Consider the following 21256-nt stretch of genomic DNA (forward strand, 5'->3'; position numbering starts at 1 on the left):
AAGGTATTTTTAGAAACTACATGGCGTGATTAATGTGCATAGTAAAGGGCTAGAAAGTTCTTGCTAATCTTTGTTTATGTCTATACGTAGAGAACAACAAACAAGGGAGCTCTGGTACGAGGAGCTTTCTCTCTCTCCCCCTCTCTCGGCATAGAACGGGCACATGAAGAAAGGGGGATCCTCTATCTTGCTAGAGCAGGCACCTACATGAGTTGTAGGTGAGGGTCGTGCTCGAGGAGAGATATGTAGGCGCGATGAAGGAGAGGCTCTAGGAGATCGAAGGGAGAGGTAGAGGAGGGGGCCTTGGAGGTGATGGGATCTCAATCTAAGTTCTTACTTTAGATTAATTAAACGGCTACAACCACCACTTAATTAATATATGCATCTTCACCAATTTTCTTAAATAAAATTGGTGTGTGAGATATTATTAACGTCTTGTGGCCGGGCTCATAATGTGGTGTCCTCCTCATGCACCACGTACCTAACCTCAATAGCTGGGGCTTCCTTTTTATATCATTGAAGCAATTCCCCTATACTTCTCCAATTTGGAGAAGGTGAGAGATTGACGCATATGAGATCGTCAAATTTGCAAAAATTGGAAAGATTAATGAAGATTTTTCTATTAAAAATAATTGGCAACTTTTTAAAATTGTACCAAAAACTATAGAAAAGAGATGGCGAAATATGCACAATTAATTAATACGGTCCCTCAATTCGCAGACAGCATCCACATAGTTGGCCAGTTTTGTAACAGAATTACTAATCAAATTATGGTTTATCTAGGTTCCAACTGAGTTAGTGTAGTGGTCAAGCTTGTGACTTGTAACATCTAGGTTATGATTTCAAGTCCCACTAGGCTCTCTCATGTTATAAAGGGACACCTATGCTCGCTTGATGTGTTTGGTTGCTCGGACTCTTGCCCCTTGAACACTCGAGTGACTCCTCCTCCTCGGGTGGTGGATCACCCGAGATAGGAGGATCCATACGAGACCCCTCCGCTGTTCCAGCTCATTGCGGTGGTCATGGGAGATGCCTAATTCGTGGCTCTTGCCCGATGGTACGTGGCCCTTGCCCGACCATGATAATTGGCTAATTGTTGGAAGGAGAAATCGGCTCCACCCACTTGAGTGGACCCCGGGTGTGTACAAAAAAAAAATTATGGTTTATCTAGGTGTATTTGCTGATGTAATTTTTAATATTTATTTATTTGAAAAAAAAATACTAGGGTCCCTCGAAAAGCACCTATCCTATTAAGGGCGGCAAGTAAGTACGCATGGGACTCGAGTCTCGGACCATTTCCAAAGGGTGAGTGTCGGAAATGCGTCTCGGGAGGTGAGAGAGCCCGGAACCCGGAATGGCAAGGTCGACCAGCCACAAAGCGTTTGAGTTGGAAAACGCGTGGGGCCTGGTACCGTGAGAACGGGTTGAAGGTGGTGGGAACCGTGGCGTCTACGACCGCCTTTCCTACTTCCTCTTACCGACCTCCAGCAGCGTCGTGTACCCTATAAAATGAAAACCTTCTCTGCCTTACAAGCCAGCCCTTCTATTTGCCTGCAATCTGTGTGCTCTCACTAAAAAGTAAGCCATCTTTGCCTTCCATATTTCTCAAACGAGGTCCTCAACCTTGCTTTGTGATAAAGTGTGTTGTCTGTGTGCATGGACTTGCGCAGAGAGAAATTGGGTGTTCTGAGTGTGTGTGTGTGTTCGTGTGAGAGAGAGAGAGAGAGAGAGATTGGTCTGATAGTTCCCCATCTATCATGAGAGGCTTCTATGATTTGCATGGCCTTTACTCATACCAAGTAGTTTAATAGAGGACGGGGCGGCTCTTGTGTTGATTTCTAACTTCACCGCCCCTCAAGTCAAAATCACTAAGATGTTTAACATGTAGACTGATGCGTTCATCCCTCAGAGGATGTTTGAGGCTATGCTCCGTGAGGCAAACCATCCAGTGTGGGCGTATGGAAGTATGGCAGTTTTTGCTCTTTCTCATTAATGAGAAGGAGAAGGCATCTGTGAAGATTGGGCTTATGTAGCTTGCTAAAGATAATTCGGGGAGCGCCTTATGCTCACGTGCCCGTACACCATGAATACGATTGGGTCTCAATAGATGTACATGGGCGCCCATATGGTACTATTGTTGGTGCAAAGAATGTGGATAGCCCGAAAGCCAAAAAGGATAGTACCTACATATCTTAATCATGACCTCGATCATGGAATGCACACTCAGTCATGGAACGCGCACAAGCCTTACATCTGTGAGAAGGTCCGGCAAGGGGACACATGCAGCAATAAACTATGGTTTAACCATGCATTGTGATTTGCATGCACAATATTGTTGTTGTCTGTGTGCGTGGACGTGCGTGCGTGTGTGTGTGAAAGAGAGAGAGACAGACAGAGAGCGCGAGAGTGTGTGTGTGTGTGTTATCCTTGTTCATCTGCATGAGTTGCTACCTGATTCTGTTGCGTGTGCTGCTGAATACAGGAGTACGTGACTTACCCCATATTTGGAACGTCTACAACATTATGGCCTTGCGTTACAAGACCTTAGTAGCTGCAGCTATGTTGGCGATTTTGATGGTTATGTGCAGCAGCATGACTGCACTTGCCCAGGATAACGCTGCGCCCGCGTCTGCACCCTCCTCGCAAGCAGCACCCCACAATTACCTCGCCAGCACAAGCACCATTCCTTTCGTGGTGGCTGTTTCGATACTCCTCTCCCTTCTCGCACTTTGAAATTCTACTCAGATCTCACGTTTTAGCTGCACTTGCATGTTTTTTTGGGATGCTGATTCATTGTAGCTAGTAGTTTTATATAGATAAATAATACCATTGTGGTGGACCACAAGACTCTTTACTCTTTCATATATGTGGCGCTCTCTCTCGTGTGTGTGTCATTAGGAAGTGAATGGGATTTTTTTGGGCCCTTTAATCTACCCTAACCTAATCAAGGTGATTAAGAAATAGCCAAATGAGAGGTTGCCATGTGAACTGAAATGTTGGGTTTGTAAGAGAGGTGTAAGAGTGATCAAAGAGTGCATTTTTTTCCCCAAAAAGAGAAGGGACAATTTTATAATTTTCAGACCTCCATAACTTCTAAATACAAGCTCCGATTTGAGCGGAGATTACAAATCCGTGATCTACGCATCAAGAGCTTTTCATAGATATGTTACATGATATAATTTTATTTGCTAGATTTTAAATTTTATTTTTTTTTCAAAATTCAAATTCGAATAAAGTAACCGTTTTGAAACTTCAAATTAGAAAACGTTTCTTCTTAAGAGAAAAGGTTTGACTCCCTTAAACTGTCAAATAAAGAGGCCCTTCTATACCCCATTCACTTCCTAATGACGCGCGCGCGAGAGAGAGAGAGAGAGAGAGAGAGAGAGAGAGAGAGAGAGAAAGGGGGAGAATTTCGATTCCCTTGTCGTTCACTAGTACATATAGAAGCCTTGAGTTAAACGAGCTTTTCATGTGCCATTAAGGGAAAAAAAGATTGTGGAGGAATTTTCAATTTAGCTGTATAATCCTTTGGGAAAGGATTTCTAGAGTGGATCAAATAATTAGAAGCATAAGGAGCATACAATTTATCTTAATTTTAAGTTCTGCCATGCATGTATGAAACCCTTGCTCAAGATGTAAGGTATGTTGCATGTTATGACTAGCGGCATCCATTAACTTTCATGGAAGGATTGACTTAATGGATGAACTTCTCGAGCATGCCAAAAATTACGTTGCCCACGGCACCTTCGATCAAGGATGCCTAATGGCATGAGGTCCATCAATTTCCGTCTCTAAAACAAACCCTCACAATACAAACAAAAAACCAAAAAATGTCAAGATCCTGAAGCATTACCAGATGGTACGTTGCAGTCCCACCCAAGGTATTGTAGGATCGGGACCTTGTTCTTGTGTTGTTTCCATTTGTATTTCTATGGGAGATATGTGTCTCTCTGATTTGTCTTAGAATTATATGTATTTCCCAAACTATCTAAGTGGGAAAAGTCATCTTTCTATTATGGGTCATCCAGTAAATCTTCCACCGTAATCCTTTTTACTTGATCTTGCCAATGTAGGAAGTGAGCATTGGTTTCTCCTTTCTTAAATAGTCAATCAACCCAAGGCACTTGAAATCTATCTGGTGATAGAGTGAGTTAAGAGTCACATTACACTTAAACTTGCACTTGATTAAATCTGAAAGCACAACAAGCAGAGACCAAAGTTTGATCGCACAACAAGCAGAGACCAAAGTTTGATCACATTTATGAGCATAAAGCCTGTGTGCATTACAATGTCAACAGCCATCACTTTACGGGGAAAAAATTTAGGAAGAAAACAAAATTTTAAGCTTTTAAGTTGCATTATAGTCTTACTATCACATGCGCAAAAGCTATGTCTTCTTTCAACCCAATCTGATGCAGATCTGTGCACTTGACCCTCTTTGTCCCCTTTTCCTCCTTGCCCTAATCCCTGGGCACAAACATGAATCCTTCTTGAAGATTGGCCCCAAGAATCCTTGGTTCCACCCCTTGGATGAATCTCATCCCTTGGAGTGCTCCGTAAAAGCCTCTTGGGCAGCCCCAAATGACTATTGACTCTCATGAAATGCTCCCTTTGGGTTAGCCTGACACCAACCAACTTCGAGGGGTCTTGACCCAAGCTGCATTACTCTCCTTGGGCTGTGCACCTTCATCTAAGACACCATCAGTGTTTAGAATTGCTGAACCTGAAGCTCTGATACCAATGTAACATGCGCAGTAGCTGTGTCTTTTTTCAGCCCTAAACACCTTTCATAGGAACCTGTTGTAAAACGCAAAGAAGAGATGGAGAGAAGAGAGACAGAGCTGTATTTTCAGAATATTCATAATGTACTAAAAGATACAAGTCTTGGCAGCCCTAGGCATGCGCTTGCAAAACCTAGCCTACCTATTCTATTATGTGACCTAACAGTGAACACCCAAAAGATGTTAAATAAAGAACTAGGAACCAGTACCACCTTCATATAGGCCCTTGAAGAGTGCATGAACTGGCCGACCGCATAGGCCCTTGAAGAGTGCATGAACTGGCCGACAGCAGTTCCTTGGACCTGAATAATCCCTTTTGTTGCCAATATCATCTGCCAAATGTTCCTTTGCTGGCTCACAGGAACCTGATACAGTGCTTTCCATGCCTTTTTACAGCTGCTGAAGCTCCTGAATCTAGTCTTTATCTGCTTCCCCTCTAGGGATGAGCATGTCCATGTGCATGCACATGACACTTATCACACTTTTGCCAACAGAGACTAATGTTAATTATGTATCAAAGACAATATGAAAAAGGGACAGAAACAGTTAGACAGACTATTGACGACTTATGCCAATAGACACTGATGCACACTATTGCCAATGACAGTGATGTTAGCTATGTATCCAAACCATTATGAAATAAGGAAAGGAACATTAAGTATCAAAACCAGTATGAAAGGAACAATCGTAAAACTTTTACATACTATTGACAGACTTAACACCATACAACCCATACCCTTCTAGAGTACAACAAAATAATTTTCATCACACAGCTTCTAAACACCAAGAAAGGTAAGGGTTAGGCTCCGATTCACAAGTGCATCTTTGATCTAACAAGTAGGTAGCCTTTAACATTCTAACCAAATGTCAATGGACCTGCAGCAGGGAGAAAAGGGGAGCACAGCACAATATTGCCTTGCATTCACCTCTCCACCTCTCTTTCAACCTGTTTGCAAGTTACACATACTTATAACTGAAACCCTCTAAAAGACAAAGCAACTAATAAAGAAAATAGTACAAACTCAATAGCTGCAGAGGCAGCATTTCGTGAGGTTGGTATCCAAAATGTTGAAAAATGAAACACCCCTCATCTGAACAAACACGAAGTTCTAAATAGTCAAATGACCACAGTGCCTTATCATACTGATAAAAGCAATAGAGAGTTGTGCCAAAAAACCGTTTTCTTGATTTTTTCAAGAGTTCACTTGGGTGCTTTTGGCCGAAACTAGGCCTTAGCAGATGCTTTCTCAATGAGATCTGCGGCATCCTGCACAGTAACAATGGATTCTGCACCGTCCTCATCCACGCTGATTTTGAACTCTTCCTCCAAGGCCATCACAATCTCTACCTATCAAACATACATCTCAGTATTAAGTCTGGATACACGCACCCTATTACCCCTGCATGCCTGATCATGTTGAAATACCTGATCCAAAGAATCTGCACCCAGCTCCTGAAATTTTGAGTGCGGTTGGACACTGCCGGGTGATGACGCTAATTGCTTGGTCACTATCTCAATCACTTTTTGAACAGTCTCAGGTTTAGCTGCCTGGTGACCACAAATACAAGACAGAAAAATGTTATTTTAAATTTGTTGCTTGATTTTTGAAGCTCTACACAGGGTCATGCTCTCCTCTATAAGAAGTGTTTTGAGCAGACAGTAGAAAGTAAGCTTAAACATGCACAGGCAAGGCTGACGGTCCAGAAGGAGAGGGGGCACTCTAGAAGAGACACAGACCTTCATATATGCATGCAAATCGAACTCTGAAGGCAGATGGGGCTTCTCTAAAAGTCAATTAAGTGGCCAATCAGCTCCCCAAGCACTACTAATGTCATGTGCATGACATGCTAATGGACATTCTCAAGGCTAATCCAGAAGGGCATGCGGAAGCTTCGGGGGAGATCGGTAACTTCAATGCTCAAAAATCAGCACACTTTTCACGACGGAATTAACACACAAAACTGAATGAAGATGTGCAGAAAATAGAGAGAGAGGAAGAGAGGAGAGGACACAATATTGGGTCCCAAATACCCTCTGAAGGGTCCCCACCATGAATGGTGTATTTGCTTTATTAGAATGATGCAAATCTGAAAAGAACATACAGAAAACTTGACCTTTCTTGGCTGAGATAACTTTGCCCTTGACCTGCAGCCCTTCACCCCTTTGCGTTAGCACTCCTTGGCTGTCCTGGCCCTTCATTGCCTTAGCACTTGGTGAATTATGAGATAACACAACTGAATTATGGCTCACCTATTTATACTCCTCGCCAACAGTAGTCGGCCAGTCTATAACTAGGCAACCAGCAACAAAAGTCCCACGACTGAATATTTCAGCATTAAATGCTGAAAATTCACATTAAAAATCTGCGCTTTCCCCCCTTGTCGGCTGGGCATCATGCGCTTGAATCTAGATGGGCTGGACCCTGAATATATGCTGTTTTTGGGGACTGGGCAGCCTTTAAGGACTGCCCCAACTTTGCCCTACAACCCTCATAACATTACGTGTTGTTGGCTACCCCTGCCATGCCCCTAGGGCTGTCCTACAGCCCTTCCATGGCTGGTGGGTTCAGCCAGGGCCTTCCTGGCCCTCATGGGAGTGGTTTCACACTATCCCCATGCCCACACTAAGACTTGGGGTAGCCCTATGGGCTGGCCCCTATTCCTAAAAGCAAACCCTAACTATCTACACAATGATCTGGCATCCGGTGCCGTACCAGCTACACAGAATCACTGACATCATTCCAAAGGGAGACTCACAGTGCGGATTGGAACTGTTTCATGTGTAGGACAGTGCACACCTGACCTTGGACTCCTGTGCTGTGGGACACCCTAGCTGACTCGTCTTGGACTGGGCTCACATGGGATCAGTTTACCATCCTAGGTCTTGCACCTTCTGTACAGATACATCGACGTGGCATCCAAGTGCGGGATGCACGTGACATCCCCTTCTGCTTAACTTGACGGAAGCTGCATAGCCTCCAAATAATCCATCAATAACGTCGGATAGTCTTTGTCAAGCCATACCGCTTCGTGGGTCCCTCGGTCCTGAAACTTCGTGAGGAACTGTCTTTGTCTTCGGCCGGAGCCATGCTTGAAACGGTGCAAAAGGATCTGTTCTGGAACCATAACTTCTGCTTCATCAACAATATCGGGTTCCACCTCGTCTTTAACTTTTGAAGGGATTGGACCTGCATATGGCTTTAACCAACTGACGTGAGACACATCGTACATAGTCCAACTCAGAGGTAACTTTAAATACATGGAAACCTCATTGATCTTTTTCTTGATGGGAAAGGGTCCGAAGCTCCTGAAAGACAACTTTGGGCATCGCTTGCCCACTTGCTTCAACCTTTGCTTCATAATCCGAAGATAAATCCAATCCCCTTCCGAAAACTTCATATCCCTTCGGTCTTTATTGGCCTGTCGAGTGTAGGCCTCTTGCGCTTTAGCCAATCTGTCTTTTACTAACTCTAAAATCTCCTGATAAGACTCCGTCACTCTATTCGCTTCAAGTACTGAAGACGAGGTCCTAGTCAATAATGACTGAAAAGGTCTTCCAAATGCTGCCTCATATGGAGTCCTGCCAATAGCTGAAGAAAAAGAATCATTCAAAACAGCTTGAACTAAAGGCAAATACGATTCCCACTTACCTTGCTGATCGTGGACATAACACTTCAGCACATCAAAGGCCAACTGGTTGTATATCTCTGTGTGGCCGTCCGTCTGCAGGTGGAATGCACTGGAAAAATTTAATTTAGTACCAAAGTTATCAAACAATGCCCTCCAAAAATGACTAGTCAACTTGGCATCGTAGTCTGATACATGAAATATCTTGGAAAGGACCCTCCGGAATAAGCAAGGGCTGTAACAACCCTATTTTCTTTCCATTAGGAGCTTTTCACCTTTTGACCAATATCACAGCGTTGTACATATGTAAACACATCTCACCTCATCTTTGGCCAATAATATTGCCGTTCCAATTCCTCTATAGTCGAATTCTTGCCCCTATGACCACTAGTAATGGCGTCATGGGCATCATGGAGAAAGGTATCCTAAGTCTACAGCCATAGGCTGCCTTCTTGAAAAGGTGAAAAACACCAAAACAGTCCTACACTAAGGACCCACTCCATAAGGGAGTGAATGATTTACACTGAGGAGCAAATTGCCTATTTATAGGCCTTCTGGACAAATGAAACGCTGGCCGACTGTTGCCGACTGGACATTATCTTCAATAACTGCTGGTCGGGCTGCGTTCTCTCCATAACCTGAAGCGCCTGTCGCCCGCCTCTGAATTGGTACGGCCGATAGTCTCTTGTCTCAGCCGACGACACTTTCCATGCTTTTCCATGCCCTGCTCCAAGTCCATACTGCACCTTGTGCTCCAAATCCTAGCTTTAATGATCTTTTTCTTGGCTGCCCCTTCTGGATTAGCCTTGAGAATATCCATGAGCATGTCATGCACATGACAACTAACCACACAAATAGTCTGTCCATTCTACATGGGCACTGACGTCTACCCATTCCTGTATGACTCCTATACAGCACTTTAGGCTAGCCATTCTACATGGATATTACAGACCGGCTCGTATGGCTGGATGCTACATAACCACAAGGATGGATGCTACATGCGCACTAGAATTTGCCCATTCTCCACGAGCAATACAGACCCACCCATTTCGCGCAATCCTACAGGGCAGACTGGCCCTCATGGCTGGATCCTACATGGACTCAGCAGACATGCCCATCAATAGTGTTCCACATGAGTCCCATCTTCCCAGATCCTCGTGTATTTTACAAAGGGCAAACAATGCAAAACTCCACACAAACCTACATGGAGAGTTTCAGTGTATAATTGTGGGCAAACCTTCCAATAATACAGGAAGAAGGATAACCATACATACGCCAGTAGCAAATGATGGAAGTAGTCCAAGGTAAGAAACCTGCTTTGTTTTTTTTTTTTTTTGGGGTCCTTTTGGGGAAAAAGGGCTTGTGCGAAGATCAACTGTAGCACATAAAATATTTGAACAGGTGTTTTTTTTTCTTCTCTCACCTCGCAAGAGATGCGCAGCCTCCTGTTATTGCTCTGCATCCTTCTCAAGCTCACGAGAGAGCCATTGGTCCTTAGAGATGTCTGCACAAAACAACAAAAAAAAAGGCCATTCATTCATAGAGATGTCTGCACGCAACCACCAAAAAGGCCATTACACCTATATGAACTTCTGTGCTCTATGCATAGAACAAACCGCATAAAGTGTAGGTAAATACCTCAGAAGAAGAGTGACGCAAAGGAGCAGACGAGGAGGTCGACTGAAGAAATGAGGAGGCAGAGAGAGATGCCATCGTATGGTGTAGACAGGATAAAATTGCCCCAGCTGGTCTCGAGTTATAACCTTCCGCGATCTCACTCCAATTGGGTTCAGGGGTGGCGTTTTGCATTAGACTAAACCCATTTTAATGCAAGGTTGAGGTCCGCGTAGGGTCGGCCGCCTAGGGTCGGCACCATAAGGTAAACGTGTAGAAAAAGGGGGAGTAGCTTCCTTTTCAGCCCAAAGCCGTATTTGCATAAAAGCTTTTTTATTTACTCCTTCTTTACGCGTTGCAACCACCCTTACCTCAAGCCTAACTTCCAAGCCATCAAAATTGATGGGGACACGACTCTCATGCCGACCCTCCTCTAACCCTTCCTTCACTTTCCTCCTGCAGAGTTCTGCCACACAGAACCTTCTGCTTCTGAAATCTACAGTCAATCTGAAACTTCCTAAAATGTCTTCTCACAGCTATGCAAACCCTCAGATGTCACTCATCTTAGCAAGATATCACCTCCCAAGCTCTTTGCTGACTACTACAAGCCCACAACTACCTCTGAAAGGCCTATTTCCTCCCAACTAGCCTAACTGACCCAGCTGACAGAGAAGATCCCTCCTTTGAGTCAACTAACACCACAGGGACCTCAAAACACTTAAACATAACCAGAACCAATCCTCAGAAACTATCAACTAACCACCAGTGTCAGACTGTTGACACAGAAATCATGTAAGATAACCAAGCCTTCTGACAGTTGTCCTCAAACAGATCCAAAACTTTCAGTTGTACCTCAGAATCACTCCCTTTCAACTCAAATAGATCAGAATCACTCCCTTTCAACTCAAATAGATCAGAATCACTCCCTTTCAACTCAAATAGATCAGAATCACTCCCTTTCAAATAGATCAGAATCACTCCCTTTCAACTCAGAATCACTCCCTTTCAACTCAAATAGATCAGAATCACTCCCTTTCAACTCAAATAGATCAGAATCACTCCCTTTCAACTCAAATAGATCAGAATCACTCCCTTTCAAATAGATCAGAATCACTCCCTTCTTTCAACTCAAATAGATCAGAATCACTCCCTTTCAACTCAAATAGATCAGAATCACTCCGTTTCAAATAGATCAGAATCACTCCGTTTCAAATAGATCAGAATCACTCCGTTTCAAATAGATCAGAATCACTCCCTTTCAACTCAGAATCACTCCCTTTCAACTCAGAATCACTCCCTTTCAACTCAAATAGATCAGAATCACTCCCTTTCAACTCAAATAGATCAGAATCACTCCCTTTCAACTCAAATAGATCAGAATCACTCCCTTTCAACTCAAATAGATCAGAATCACTCCCTTTCAACTCAGAATCACTCCCTTTCAACTCAAATAGATCAGAATCACTCCCTTTCAACTCAAATAGATCAGAATCACTCCCTTTCAACTCAGAATCACTCCCTTTCAACTCAAATAGATCAGAATCACTCCCTTTCAAATAGATCAGAATCACTCCCTTTCAACTCAAATAGATCAGAATCACTCCCTTTCAAATAGATCAGAATCACTCCCTTTCAACTCAAATAGATCAGAATCACTCCCTTTCAACTCAAATAGATCAGAATCACTCCCTTTCAACTCAAATAGATCAGAATCACTCCCTTTCAACTCAAATAGATCAGAATCACTCCCTTTCAACTCAAATAGATCAGAATCACTCCCTTTCAAATAGATCAGAATCACTCCCTTTCAACTCAAATAGATCATAATCACTCCCTTTCAACTCAAATAGATCAGAATCACTCCCTTTCAACTCAAATAGATCAGAATCACTCCCTTTCAACTCAAATAGATCAGAATCACTCCCTTTCAACTCAAATAGATCAGAATCACTCCCTTTCAACTCAAATAGATCAGAATAAGGTCCCAGGACAACTTGCTGACCTTTCTAATGTCTGGCCAATCAAATAGATCAGAATAAGGTCCCAGGACAACTTGCTGACCTTTCTAATGTCTGGCCAATCAACCCTTACTCAAATAGATCAGAATCACTCCCTTTCAAATAGATCAGAATAAGGTCCCAGGACAACTTGCTGACCTTTCTAATGTCTGGCCAATCAACCCTTACTCAGGCTGACTGACCCAACTTAAACTCAACCAGAGTTAACTCTCCACCTCTGCAGCCTTTTCACCAAGAGAACTCCATCCATGTAACACAGAGTTGAATCAAAGCACAGAAGAAAATCTCTTTAATTCACACAACTTGATTATCTGTGTATTCTGAGAAGATTGTACAACACAGAACAGACTCTAGGAGTCGGGATTGAGCAAATAAATAAAAACAACAATAGAGCAAGAGAGCTCTCACACAAATGACAATGAAAGAAACAAGATATATGTTCTCAACTTCAACAAATTCATCAACAACTATATAAACTGTTGCCATAGCAGCTTGCACGCTCCAATCCAACTGGCAAATACACTTGGGAGATGCTTGAGCAATCCTCAATCTAGCCCAAGTTCCAACACTGGTGCACTCTAAGAGATTCTTGGACATAATCTTCCAAACATGACCCTTAATCACTCTAGAAACCTCCTGCTCTGGACAGATATAAGTCTTCTCATCGTCTTCTACAACCCAAAACAAACCCATAGAAAGCTAACCTACTTCTTAGCTATCTTCACAACCATATACCAGCTCTCTCAGCAAAACTCTTCTTCCAAAAACCAAAGCTCTCACACAAGGCTCTCTACCAAGCAAAACTCGCTTATACACACCCCTCCTTGCACAACTATGCTCTATCTCCATGCATATTCTCACCTACCCTACCCAATCCTATCATGGCGAGTCACCATGCAACAGTCCTAACATCAACTTATTACAAGGTACCAATGCGTAGTTACCCATGCAAGGTCCTATGTTTCCTAATGTCATACCCAATGCATTTTTTCTTTTCTTGGGGTTGGGGTGAGCATCTTCATGTAGCATATCCCCTTGGCCACAAAAAAAAACCTATCATCTTTTGCCAAACTCCCCCATGGTTGAAGCATTCATGCTCAACCCACTGGCTATGTATTATTTGAAATAATCTTCAGAAAACAATGCATCCAGCTCCCTACAACCTTCTTCATGCTCTTCTACATTAGCTTCATCATCAAGTAAGGCTTCATCTATTGTTTTTGAATCTTTTTGGACTGTCTGCACCAATATGGCTTTAATCTGTAGCCATTTACTCTCTTTGAATGAAGTTGATCATCCAGATCTGCCACCACAGCTAGTAAGTTCCATTCTCATAAATGTGCACAACTTTGAAAAGACCTTCCCATTTGATTTGGAATTTTGTCTGGAAAGTGTTATCCAATTCAATGTTGTACCTAAGCACTAGATCCCCCTCCTTAATGCCTTTATCCCTCACTATCTCATTAAACAGCTCACCCCTCCTATTGCTCAGTTTCGATGTAGTGGTCCAAAGCCTCTTCCCTTGCTAGCTGTAGCTCCTGGAGATCCAGCAATGTCTCTTTATATTCATCTATGTCTTTCTCTTTATGTTTTAACAAAAATTACAGACTAGGGATTTCCACTTGAATGGGCATCAGGGCTTTTTTCCCAAAAACTAGGTGGTATGGTGAAAATTATGTAGATGTTCTCATAGTTGTCCTGTAGGCCTACAGAGCTGAAGATGCATGTAAGTCCCATTGCTTGGGATGTTCTTCTAGACATTTGGTTAACATGGTACACAACTCCCCATTGAACCTTTTAACTAGCCCATTATATTGTCGATAATAAGGGATTGTTGAAAACTTGTGTATAATGTGCAATTTCTGCATAAGCTCTTCTATAATCTTGCCTTTAAAACTAGGTCCTTGATCTATCAACAACTCCAAGGGTATACCAAATCTTGCACAAATATCCTCAAAAACTAACTTGGCCACTTCTTTAGCAGTAATGCTTTTTACACATCTAGCCTCAACCCACTTGGTTAAGTAATCCACTCCAGATGTAGGTTGTTATGTGCACATCATATGTGCATATACTAGGAGACTAACCCTTCCTAAGCATGTGAGCATGGAGCATGGGAACATGCTCTAGTGGGGCAAGGGTTAGACCTAACCTTGGGTTGAGGTTAGGGTTAGGCAACCAAGGGTCACACATGGAAATGGGGAGTCAAGGGTCACTTGAGTACTCTCCTATATAATAGGGGCATGGGGCACTCTCAAGGGATGTTCTCTTGTGTAGAGCATTGTATCTACTCTCTTGCCATTTCATGCTAGAGCTATGTGTTGCTGGATTGAAGACATACTTCTTAGTAGTATGGGACACCAAGGTTAGCTATGTGGTTCTTCATTATGTTGTTGTGTGCACCCTTGGGCTCGAGGGTGGTTGGGTGGATGAGTATATGCCTAGATTATGTATGTTTATGCATAGTGATTAGCAAGAGAAATCTTTAAGGTGTTAACTTTACCCGTAAAAACAACAGTCAAAACATTGGAATTGTCTTACCAATTTGTTAAGCAACTGTTTAGACTGTCGGGTCTACCTTTTGGTATTGTAAGCAATCGGGATGCTACGTTCACAGCTCATTTTTGGCAAGAAGTGTTGAAGAAATTGGAAACTACTTTGAGTATAAGTTCTTCTGATCACCCATAGTCTGATGGGGGCAAACAGAGCGTGTGAATCAGATTTTAGAGGATATGCTTCATGTGTATATCCTGGAAAACCATCGAGTTGGGAAAAGTATCTTCCAATGATGGAATTTGCCTAACAGTTCTAAGCATACGGCTACTAGTTATAGTTCGTTCATGCTTATGTATGGGTATCAACCCAGGGCACCTGTTGATGTCGGTCTTAAGAACATTGAGCTTGATGTATCAAGGGATTTCTTGTGTGATATGTAGGAAATGCTGACCCAAGCTCAAGATTCTATCAGGAGTGCTCAAGATAGTAGAGCATGGTTTTATGCTGATAGGGGACGCTCACCTCAGTCTTTTGAGCCAAGAGCATTGATTTATTTGAAAGTTTTTAAATATTCTCAAACTGAGTCAATAGGAAAGTGCTTAAAATTATCTCCTAGATATTGTGCTCCATTCCGAGTTATACATCGGATTGGCACGGTTGTGTATGAGCTAAAACTACCTCCACATGTCAGAGTTCATCCAGTCTTTCATGTCAGCAGACCAAAAGAGAAGCTGGGAGGTGAGGATAACACAGTTACTCCTCAAGAACTCTTTGAAGTCGAGGATTTATCCTATGTTCCATATGAACCTAAAAAGGTACTTGAATTTAGAAAAAGGAAACTTCGTAATTGCTTAATCCCTGGCCAAGATGCTGCTCTTGCACACTACATCCTATCTATTGACAAAGAAATATTTATCGTGTACCACATCAAATATTCTAGTAGTGATGCTGGAATTTTACTTCTCACACTCAAGGCACTATCTAGATATACTGGCTATTCCTTTATCCCTTACAATACACATAAGGTCATGCTCATAGAGAAGTGTGATACTATTCATATCTTTGAATATGGTACAGGATTTTGGCCTTCCAGAATTGGATACTTCCTCTGTTATGCTAGTTATGCTCTAGGTGCCAGACTAGAAGATGTAAATGCACTCAAGGGTTATAGTTGCAAGCAGTTTTTGTGTTATAGAGGAAAAATGCCTAGTGAAGAGGAAGAGCAAGTATAGAAGAGACTCAGGATTTGACTCTTGGGAGTCAGTTGAGAACATTTAGCATAGGTTTCCTTCTTTTCATTGCAAGAGTGCAATGTTTTGAGAGAGGGAAAGTATGTTATGTGCACATCATATGTGCATATACTAGGAGGCTAACCCTCCCTAGGCATGTGAGCATGGGAGCATGGGAATATGCTCTAGTGGGGCAAGGGTTAGAAACCTAACCTTGGGTTGAGGTTAGGGTCAGGCAACCAAGGGTCACACATGGAAATGGGGAGTCAAGGGTCACTTGAGTGCTCTCCTATACAATAGGGGCATGGGGCACTCTCAAGGGATGTTCTCTGATGTAGAGCATTGTATCTACTCTCTTTCCATTTCATGCTAGAGCTATGTGCTGCTGGATTGAAGACATACTTCTTAGTGGTATGGGACACCAAGGTTAGGTATGTGGTTCTTCATTATATTGATGTGTGCACCCTTGGGCTCAGGGGTGGTCGGGTGGATGAGTATATGCCTAGATTATGTATGTTTATGCATAGTGATTAGCTAGAGAGATCCTTAGGGTTTTAACATAGATCCTATCCCTGACAGTTGTGGGTAGAGGACCAATTGCATCTAAACCCCATTTCACAAAAGCTCCATATGAAATAATGGTTTTCCCCAACTCATGGTGCAACACTCTCCTTCCTTGTCTTTGACATGGCTCACAGTTTCTCCACCAAATTGTTGACATCCTTCCTCAAACTGGGCCACACATAACCTATAGTAAGAATCTTTCTCAGAGTTAACTTCAAGACAAAGTTCCCTCCACATATCCCTTCATGGCATGAAACCATTATGGCAAAGATCTCTTCTCTGGTTTGGGACCCTTCTCAGAACCAAATCCTTGCCTTGATCTCATTGCTATCAACCATGGTCTCCCCAAAATCAAAGGGTAAGCTTATGCCCTTGCTGGCATGACATGAACATCCATCTCAGCTTCCAACCCAAGAATAGTCACATGCATCCTCTTCACTACTCCCAAACATTCAACCTTTGAATTATTGGCCATTCTAACTCTGAATTTTGAAGGTGCACTCACCTTAAGTCTTAAGGCCTCCATAGTTTGTTGGGTCATTACACAGACTTGGGCACCACCATCAATGTACACTTTAGGAACCTTAAAACTTGTTTATCCATGCAACATCCATGACAGGCAGATAATCCTTGTCTCCTTTAACACATACTACATTCAGCTGTCCTACTTGTTTATCCACACAACATCCATGACTGGCAGATAATCCTTGTCTCCTTTAACACATACTATATTTAGCTGTCCTACTTTCTTCTCCTTCTCCTTCTTAGAAATCCTTGTACTAATCGGTTTTCTCTAGGTTTTCCTGAGTTTGGTGCACATCTGCTGTATCAGTCAGGGCCAAGATAAAGTAGGACCCTTATGCTGGAGATCCTTCTTCAAATCATATTCTTCCACCTGAACCCCTAGAGGAAAATCTTCCATTCCTATATGCCACTTGGGTCTACTCTTTTTCTTACCCTCTTTAAACTGGTCCGCTTCATCTTCACCTTCTACACCCCTGGTTCTTTTTTTGACTACCATATCTACTTCCTCATCCCTTCCAAAAGCAGACTAATCTCATGTGGTCTGGTCTCATTTGTTGGCTATGGCTGAACCTGAGGTCCTGGTGGGTGTGGAATCTCCTCTTCCCTTTTGACATCTGGCCTTACCTCCCTTCTAGGTGCTAGAGGATATACATCTCCTCCCATTCTCTTGGGGTAAGGACACTGAGGGGAGATATGACCCCTTTCCATACAGTTAAAACATTGGGCATTCAAGTTAGGGCCTCCGCTGCCTCTGCCTCTGCCTCTCATACCTTCTCTATCTCCTGCCCTAGGGGCATTTCTGCCTCCTTACAACAAACTCAAATTTAAATTTTCCATTTGTTGGGTTAACCGATTAATACCTTGCATTAGTTGGTTAACAACCACTAGAATTGGAGCAGTTCTCCCTTCCTCTGTCCTCCTCTCTCCAATCATAGAAGGTCTACTCTCAACTGGAATCTCCTACTTTTGAGCCAGCTTCTGAAGCTTCCACTCCTCTCTTGAAATCGTTAAAGCTTCATCAAAGGTACCTAGTCCTTTTAACTCAACCTTCTCCTTCAGATCAAGATGAAGAGATTGAATGAACATATCCTTTTCCAAAAGTATAGGTGGGTGCTCTGCTCCCACCTATCCTTTTCCAAAAGTATAGGTGGGTGCTCTGCTCCCAATGAAACATCCCATCTACCCCCGTAGATCCTCAAATGGTCTACGAATCGATCAAATACATCCGACAAACTATGCTTCAATTTTTGTATATCTTTCCAAATAGCATCCGAGGATTTACCTTTCTTGACGTGCTTCACCAGAGCTCCTTTAACATCCTCATATGCTTGCCTCTGATGTGGCTGACTCCTCCAAGTTTGGAACCACCTTTTGGCATCCCCTTTCAATAACATGGACAACAGTGTCAATTTGTCCTCAGCAGTGTCCTTTCCAAATGTAAAAGTTGAATCCCGTCCAAAAAGTCCTCTGGATCCTTATTAGTATGCCCATGAAATGTTGAGAGGTAGCAATTGCGGTTGTGCAATGCTACATTGATGGGTCACGATGGATGAGTTGTGGAACACCTCAATTAAGAGGAGGTGTTGAGAGATGTAATCACGGTGATGTGTGTATGTGGGAAAGCACCCTAGAGGCGCAAGATATTGTGGCAAGATAAGAATGGTGTGTGAGTGTTGACCAAAAGAGTGGAAAAGGAGTTGCCACATAGATGATGATATGTAAAGTGGGATAAGGCTAGAAAGTCTATATCATTGTATGTTTCATTTGTAATATGTAATGGAATTGAGTGTTGAGTGTGCAATCTCTCTCTCTCTCTCTCTCTCTTATGGAGTTCTTAGTGTGCAATCTCTCTCTCTCTCTCTCTCTTATGGAGTTCTTAGTGTGCAATCTCTCTCTCTCTCTCTCTCTTATGGAGTTCTTAGTGTGGTATGATCCACCCTAATTATGTTGCTTAATCTATGTCTATCACCATGATCAATCCCATTTTAGGATTGTTTAACATGGTATCAGAGCTTGGGTGGGCTCTTGGTCATGGTGATTTTTTATGTATAGATTTCTTGGTTATGTGTTCATTTGATTAAGCATTATTTTCAGTTTATTATGAAAAGAAACTAGCACACTCATTATCACTAGTATTGCATTTGGAGAGAAATTATGCTCATGGAGAGTTAGAGATTATGGTGCTGCCATGGAAGCTAAAAATGGAGATTTTAGCAAAGATGAAGTCTTGGAAGCTGCCTCATCATCAAGAAAGATGCAAAGTGCAGTTGCATCATTGAAGGTTGGTTTTTTTGTGGATTTTGCCTCATTTCAATTTTGTTTTGAGCATGAGAGAATGCTTAATGTAAAGAAGGGTTCCTGATTTTTGGGATGAGAGGATCCCATGGATTCTTTGCAAAATGGGCAAAGACTATGAAGGGATAAGTGGTGGGATGAGAATGGAGCCCATGTTTGTGCACACCAAAGAGAGGGTTGTGTTGGTTGAGTTTGCTTTAGCGATGGCTGCTTCTACTTCTTCCCTCTCCTTTGCCACCTTCAAAAGCTCATCAATGAGCTCATCTGCAAAGTGGGTGCTGGCGAGGCACGTGTGCATTGATGGCTCCCAAGAAGGCTTCATCCTCGGGCAGCATTTGGTATGGTCCTGACCATCACCTGTATCTTGGCCCCTTCTCCGTATCCCCTCCTTCATACCTCATTGGTGAGTTCGCTAGAGATTAGGACTCGGACACCGCTGCACCTTTGCCAGGAGTTGGAGGTGATCCTGATAATGTTGAGACTGAAAGGATTGACTTAATAATAGCTAGGGTGATTACAATAGCTAGTAAAGAAGACAATGGCTAGTACTCTTCTTAGTTAGATTGGGAGAAAGGGGGGTTGCCTCGATCACCCCCCAGAGCGCAGCATGAGCATAACAATAAAGAAGTTACTCTCTCAAATTTTTGAGAGATGCAGAGGAGATAGTGGGTGGATAACAGGTGGATAAGGGCCACCCACCATGGCCCTTGCAGAGAACGTGGCATCTCAAGGCAGCTTTAGTGAAATGATTGCATGTTGCTGCGTGGAACATTGTTGTTGGGGCTGTTATAGCTTGATCACCCGATGAAGAAGATCAAAAGCGACCCCAAAGCTAATGACACGTGTGCCAAAAAGATAAGGTTTAAAAAAAACCATAATATATAAAATGTATGGTGTAAAGGGGTAAAATTTAGCCCTTGTTCACATGGGGCTTACAAGAAATAGATGCAAGGATTATATGTGGCACGTTATGGAAGCATACATGATAAGTGCCATTAGAATGAAGGTGTCCAAACAAAGGCATACATGGTGTTTTAGTGGTCATCAAGAACCACAATGATTGTACATTTTTATCTCTTCATAGTGCCCTGAAATAGCAAGTGAATATTGGCTTTACAAACGTCATGGTATTTTTGAACATTTGGATTTTTTGGGTACCATGCCTGACTATGTCAAAATGGAAGTTGTAAAGCATTTCACCCATGTACTTAGGGGTAACTGTACTCGAGCCTGTGTGCTCAAAACAAGATGTGTATTCACCCATTGGTATGAGGGTTAATCGTGCCGCCGAGCTCACCAAGAAGCTCAAAATGGTTGTCATGATGTGTGCATGAGCGATGCATGTGTGAGGTGCATGTGCATGGGTTGGTTCCCACCCGAACTTCTACGTTCAAATTGGACTCATTCAGTGGTTCCGCTGTGAGCAAGTTGGCTTAAAATGGACTTGGTGTCTAAGGTGGTAGACATGCGCACACATGTTTGTTTGATGGACACTCCAATGTATCATTGAGGGGGAGTGTTGAGGGGTAGCGATTGCAGTTGTGCAATGCTACATTGATGGGTGATGGATGAGTTGTGGTACACCTCAATTAAGAGGGGTTGTTGAGAGATGTAATCGCGGTGATGTGTGTGTGGAAACTAGAGGTGCAAGATATTGTGGCAAGATAAGAATGCCACATGCAATATTGAATGGTGTGTGAGTGTTGACCAAAAGAGTGGAAAAGGAGTTGCCACATGGATGATGATGTGTAAAGTAGGATAAGGCTAGGAAGCCTATATCATTGTATGGTTCATTTGTAATATGTAATATAATTGAGTGTTGAGTGTGCAATCTCTCTCTCTCTCTCTCTCTCTCTCTCTCTCTCTCTCTCTTATGGAGTTCTTAGTGTGGTATGATCCACCCTAATTATGTTGCTTAATCTATGTCTATCACCATGATCAATTCCATTTTAGGATTGTTTAACATGAAACACAAGATAAGACATCATTGCAGCTATCTCCACAACTAACACTTCTTAGCTTTCACCAATAGTCTGAAAGGTGCCTTGAAAGCCCTCCTCAGTGGGGACACCAAAACAATGATGGCTTCAGGAGATACTACCTCTAT

The 21256-nt window shown here is 42.7% G+C and overlaps 1 protein-coding gene and 2 long non-coding RNA genes across 3 annotated transcripts; 1 reads left to right on the plus strand and 2 right to left on the minus strand.

Moving 5' to 3' along the window:
* The first annotated feature begins 1497 nt into the window (after window positions 1-1497).
* Window positions 1498-2850, plus strand: LOC147622865 (uncharacterized). Its single transcript, XR_015269588.1, has 2 exons — window positions 1498-1578; window positions 2483-2850. It is a non-coding gene; the product is annotated as an uncharacterized LOC147622865 (long non-coding RNA).
* Window positions 2851-4219: 1369 nt separating this feature from the next.
* On the minus strand, window positions 4220-5615 carry LOC147622866 (uncharacterized). Its single transcript, XR_015269542.1, has 2 exons — window positions 4994-5615; window positions 4220-4797 (listed from the first exon to the last, which is right to left on the minus strand). It is a non-coding gene; the product is annotated as an uncharacterized LOC147622866 (long non-coding RNA).
* Window positions 5616-5765: 150 nt separating this feature from the next.
* On the minus strand, window positions 5766-10230 carry LOC147622867 (acyl carrier protein 2, chloroplastic-like). Its single transcript, XM_086822497.1, has 4 exons — window positions 10047-10230; window positions 9832-9912; window positions 6208-6330; window positions 5766-6129 (listed from the first exon to the last, which is right to left on the minus strand). Exons 1-4 carry the CDS (start codon window positions 10215-10217, stop codon window positions 6007-6009), a joined length of 498 nt encoding a protein of 165 aa, XP_086678623.1. The 5' UTR covers window positions 10218-10230; the 3' UTR covers window positions 5766-6006.
* Window positions 10231-21256: the final 11026 nt, after the last annotated feature.

This window comes from Cibotium barometz, chromosome 28 (assembly GCF_041138505.1).
Source record: "Cibotium barometz isolate CiBa-2024 chromosome 28, ASM4113850v1, whole genome shotgun sequence".
NCBI classification, from domain to species: domain Eukaryota; kingdom Viridiplantae; phylum Streptophyta; class Polypodiopsida; order Cyatheales; family Cibotiaceae; genus Cibotium; species Cibotium barometz.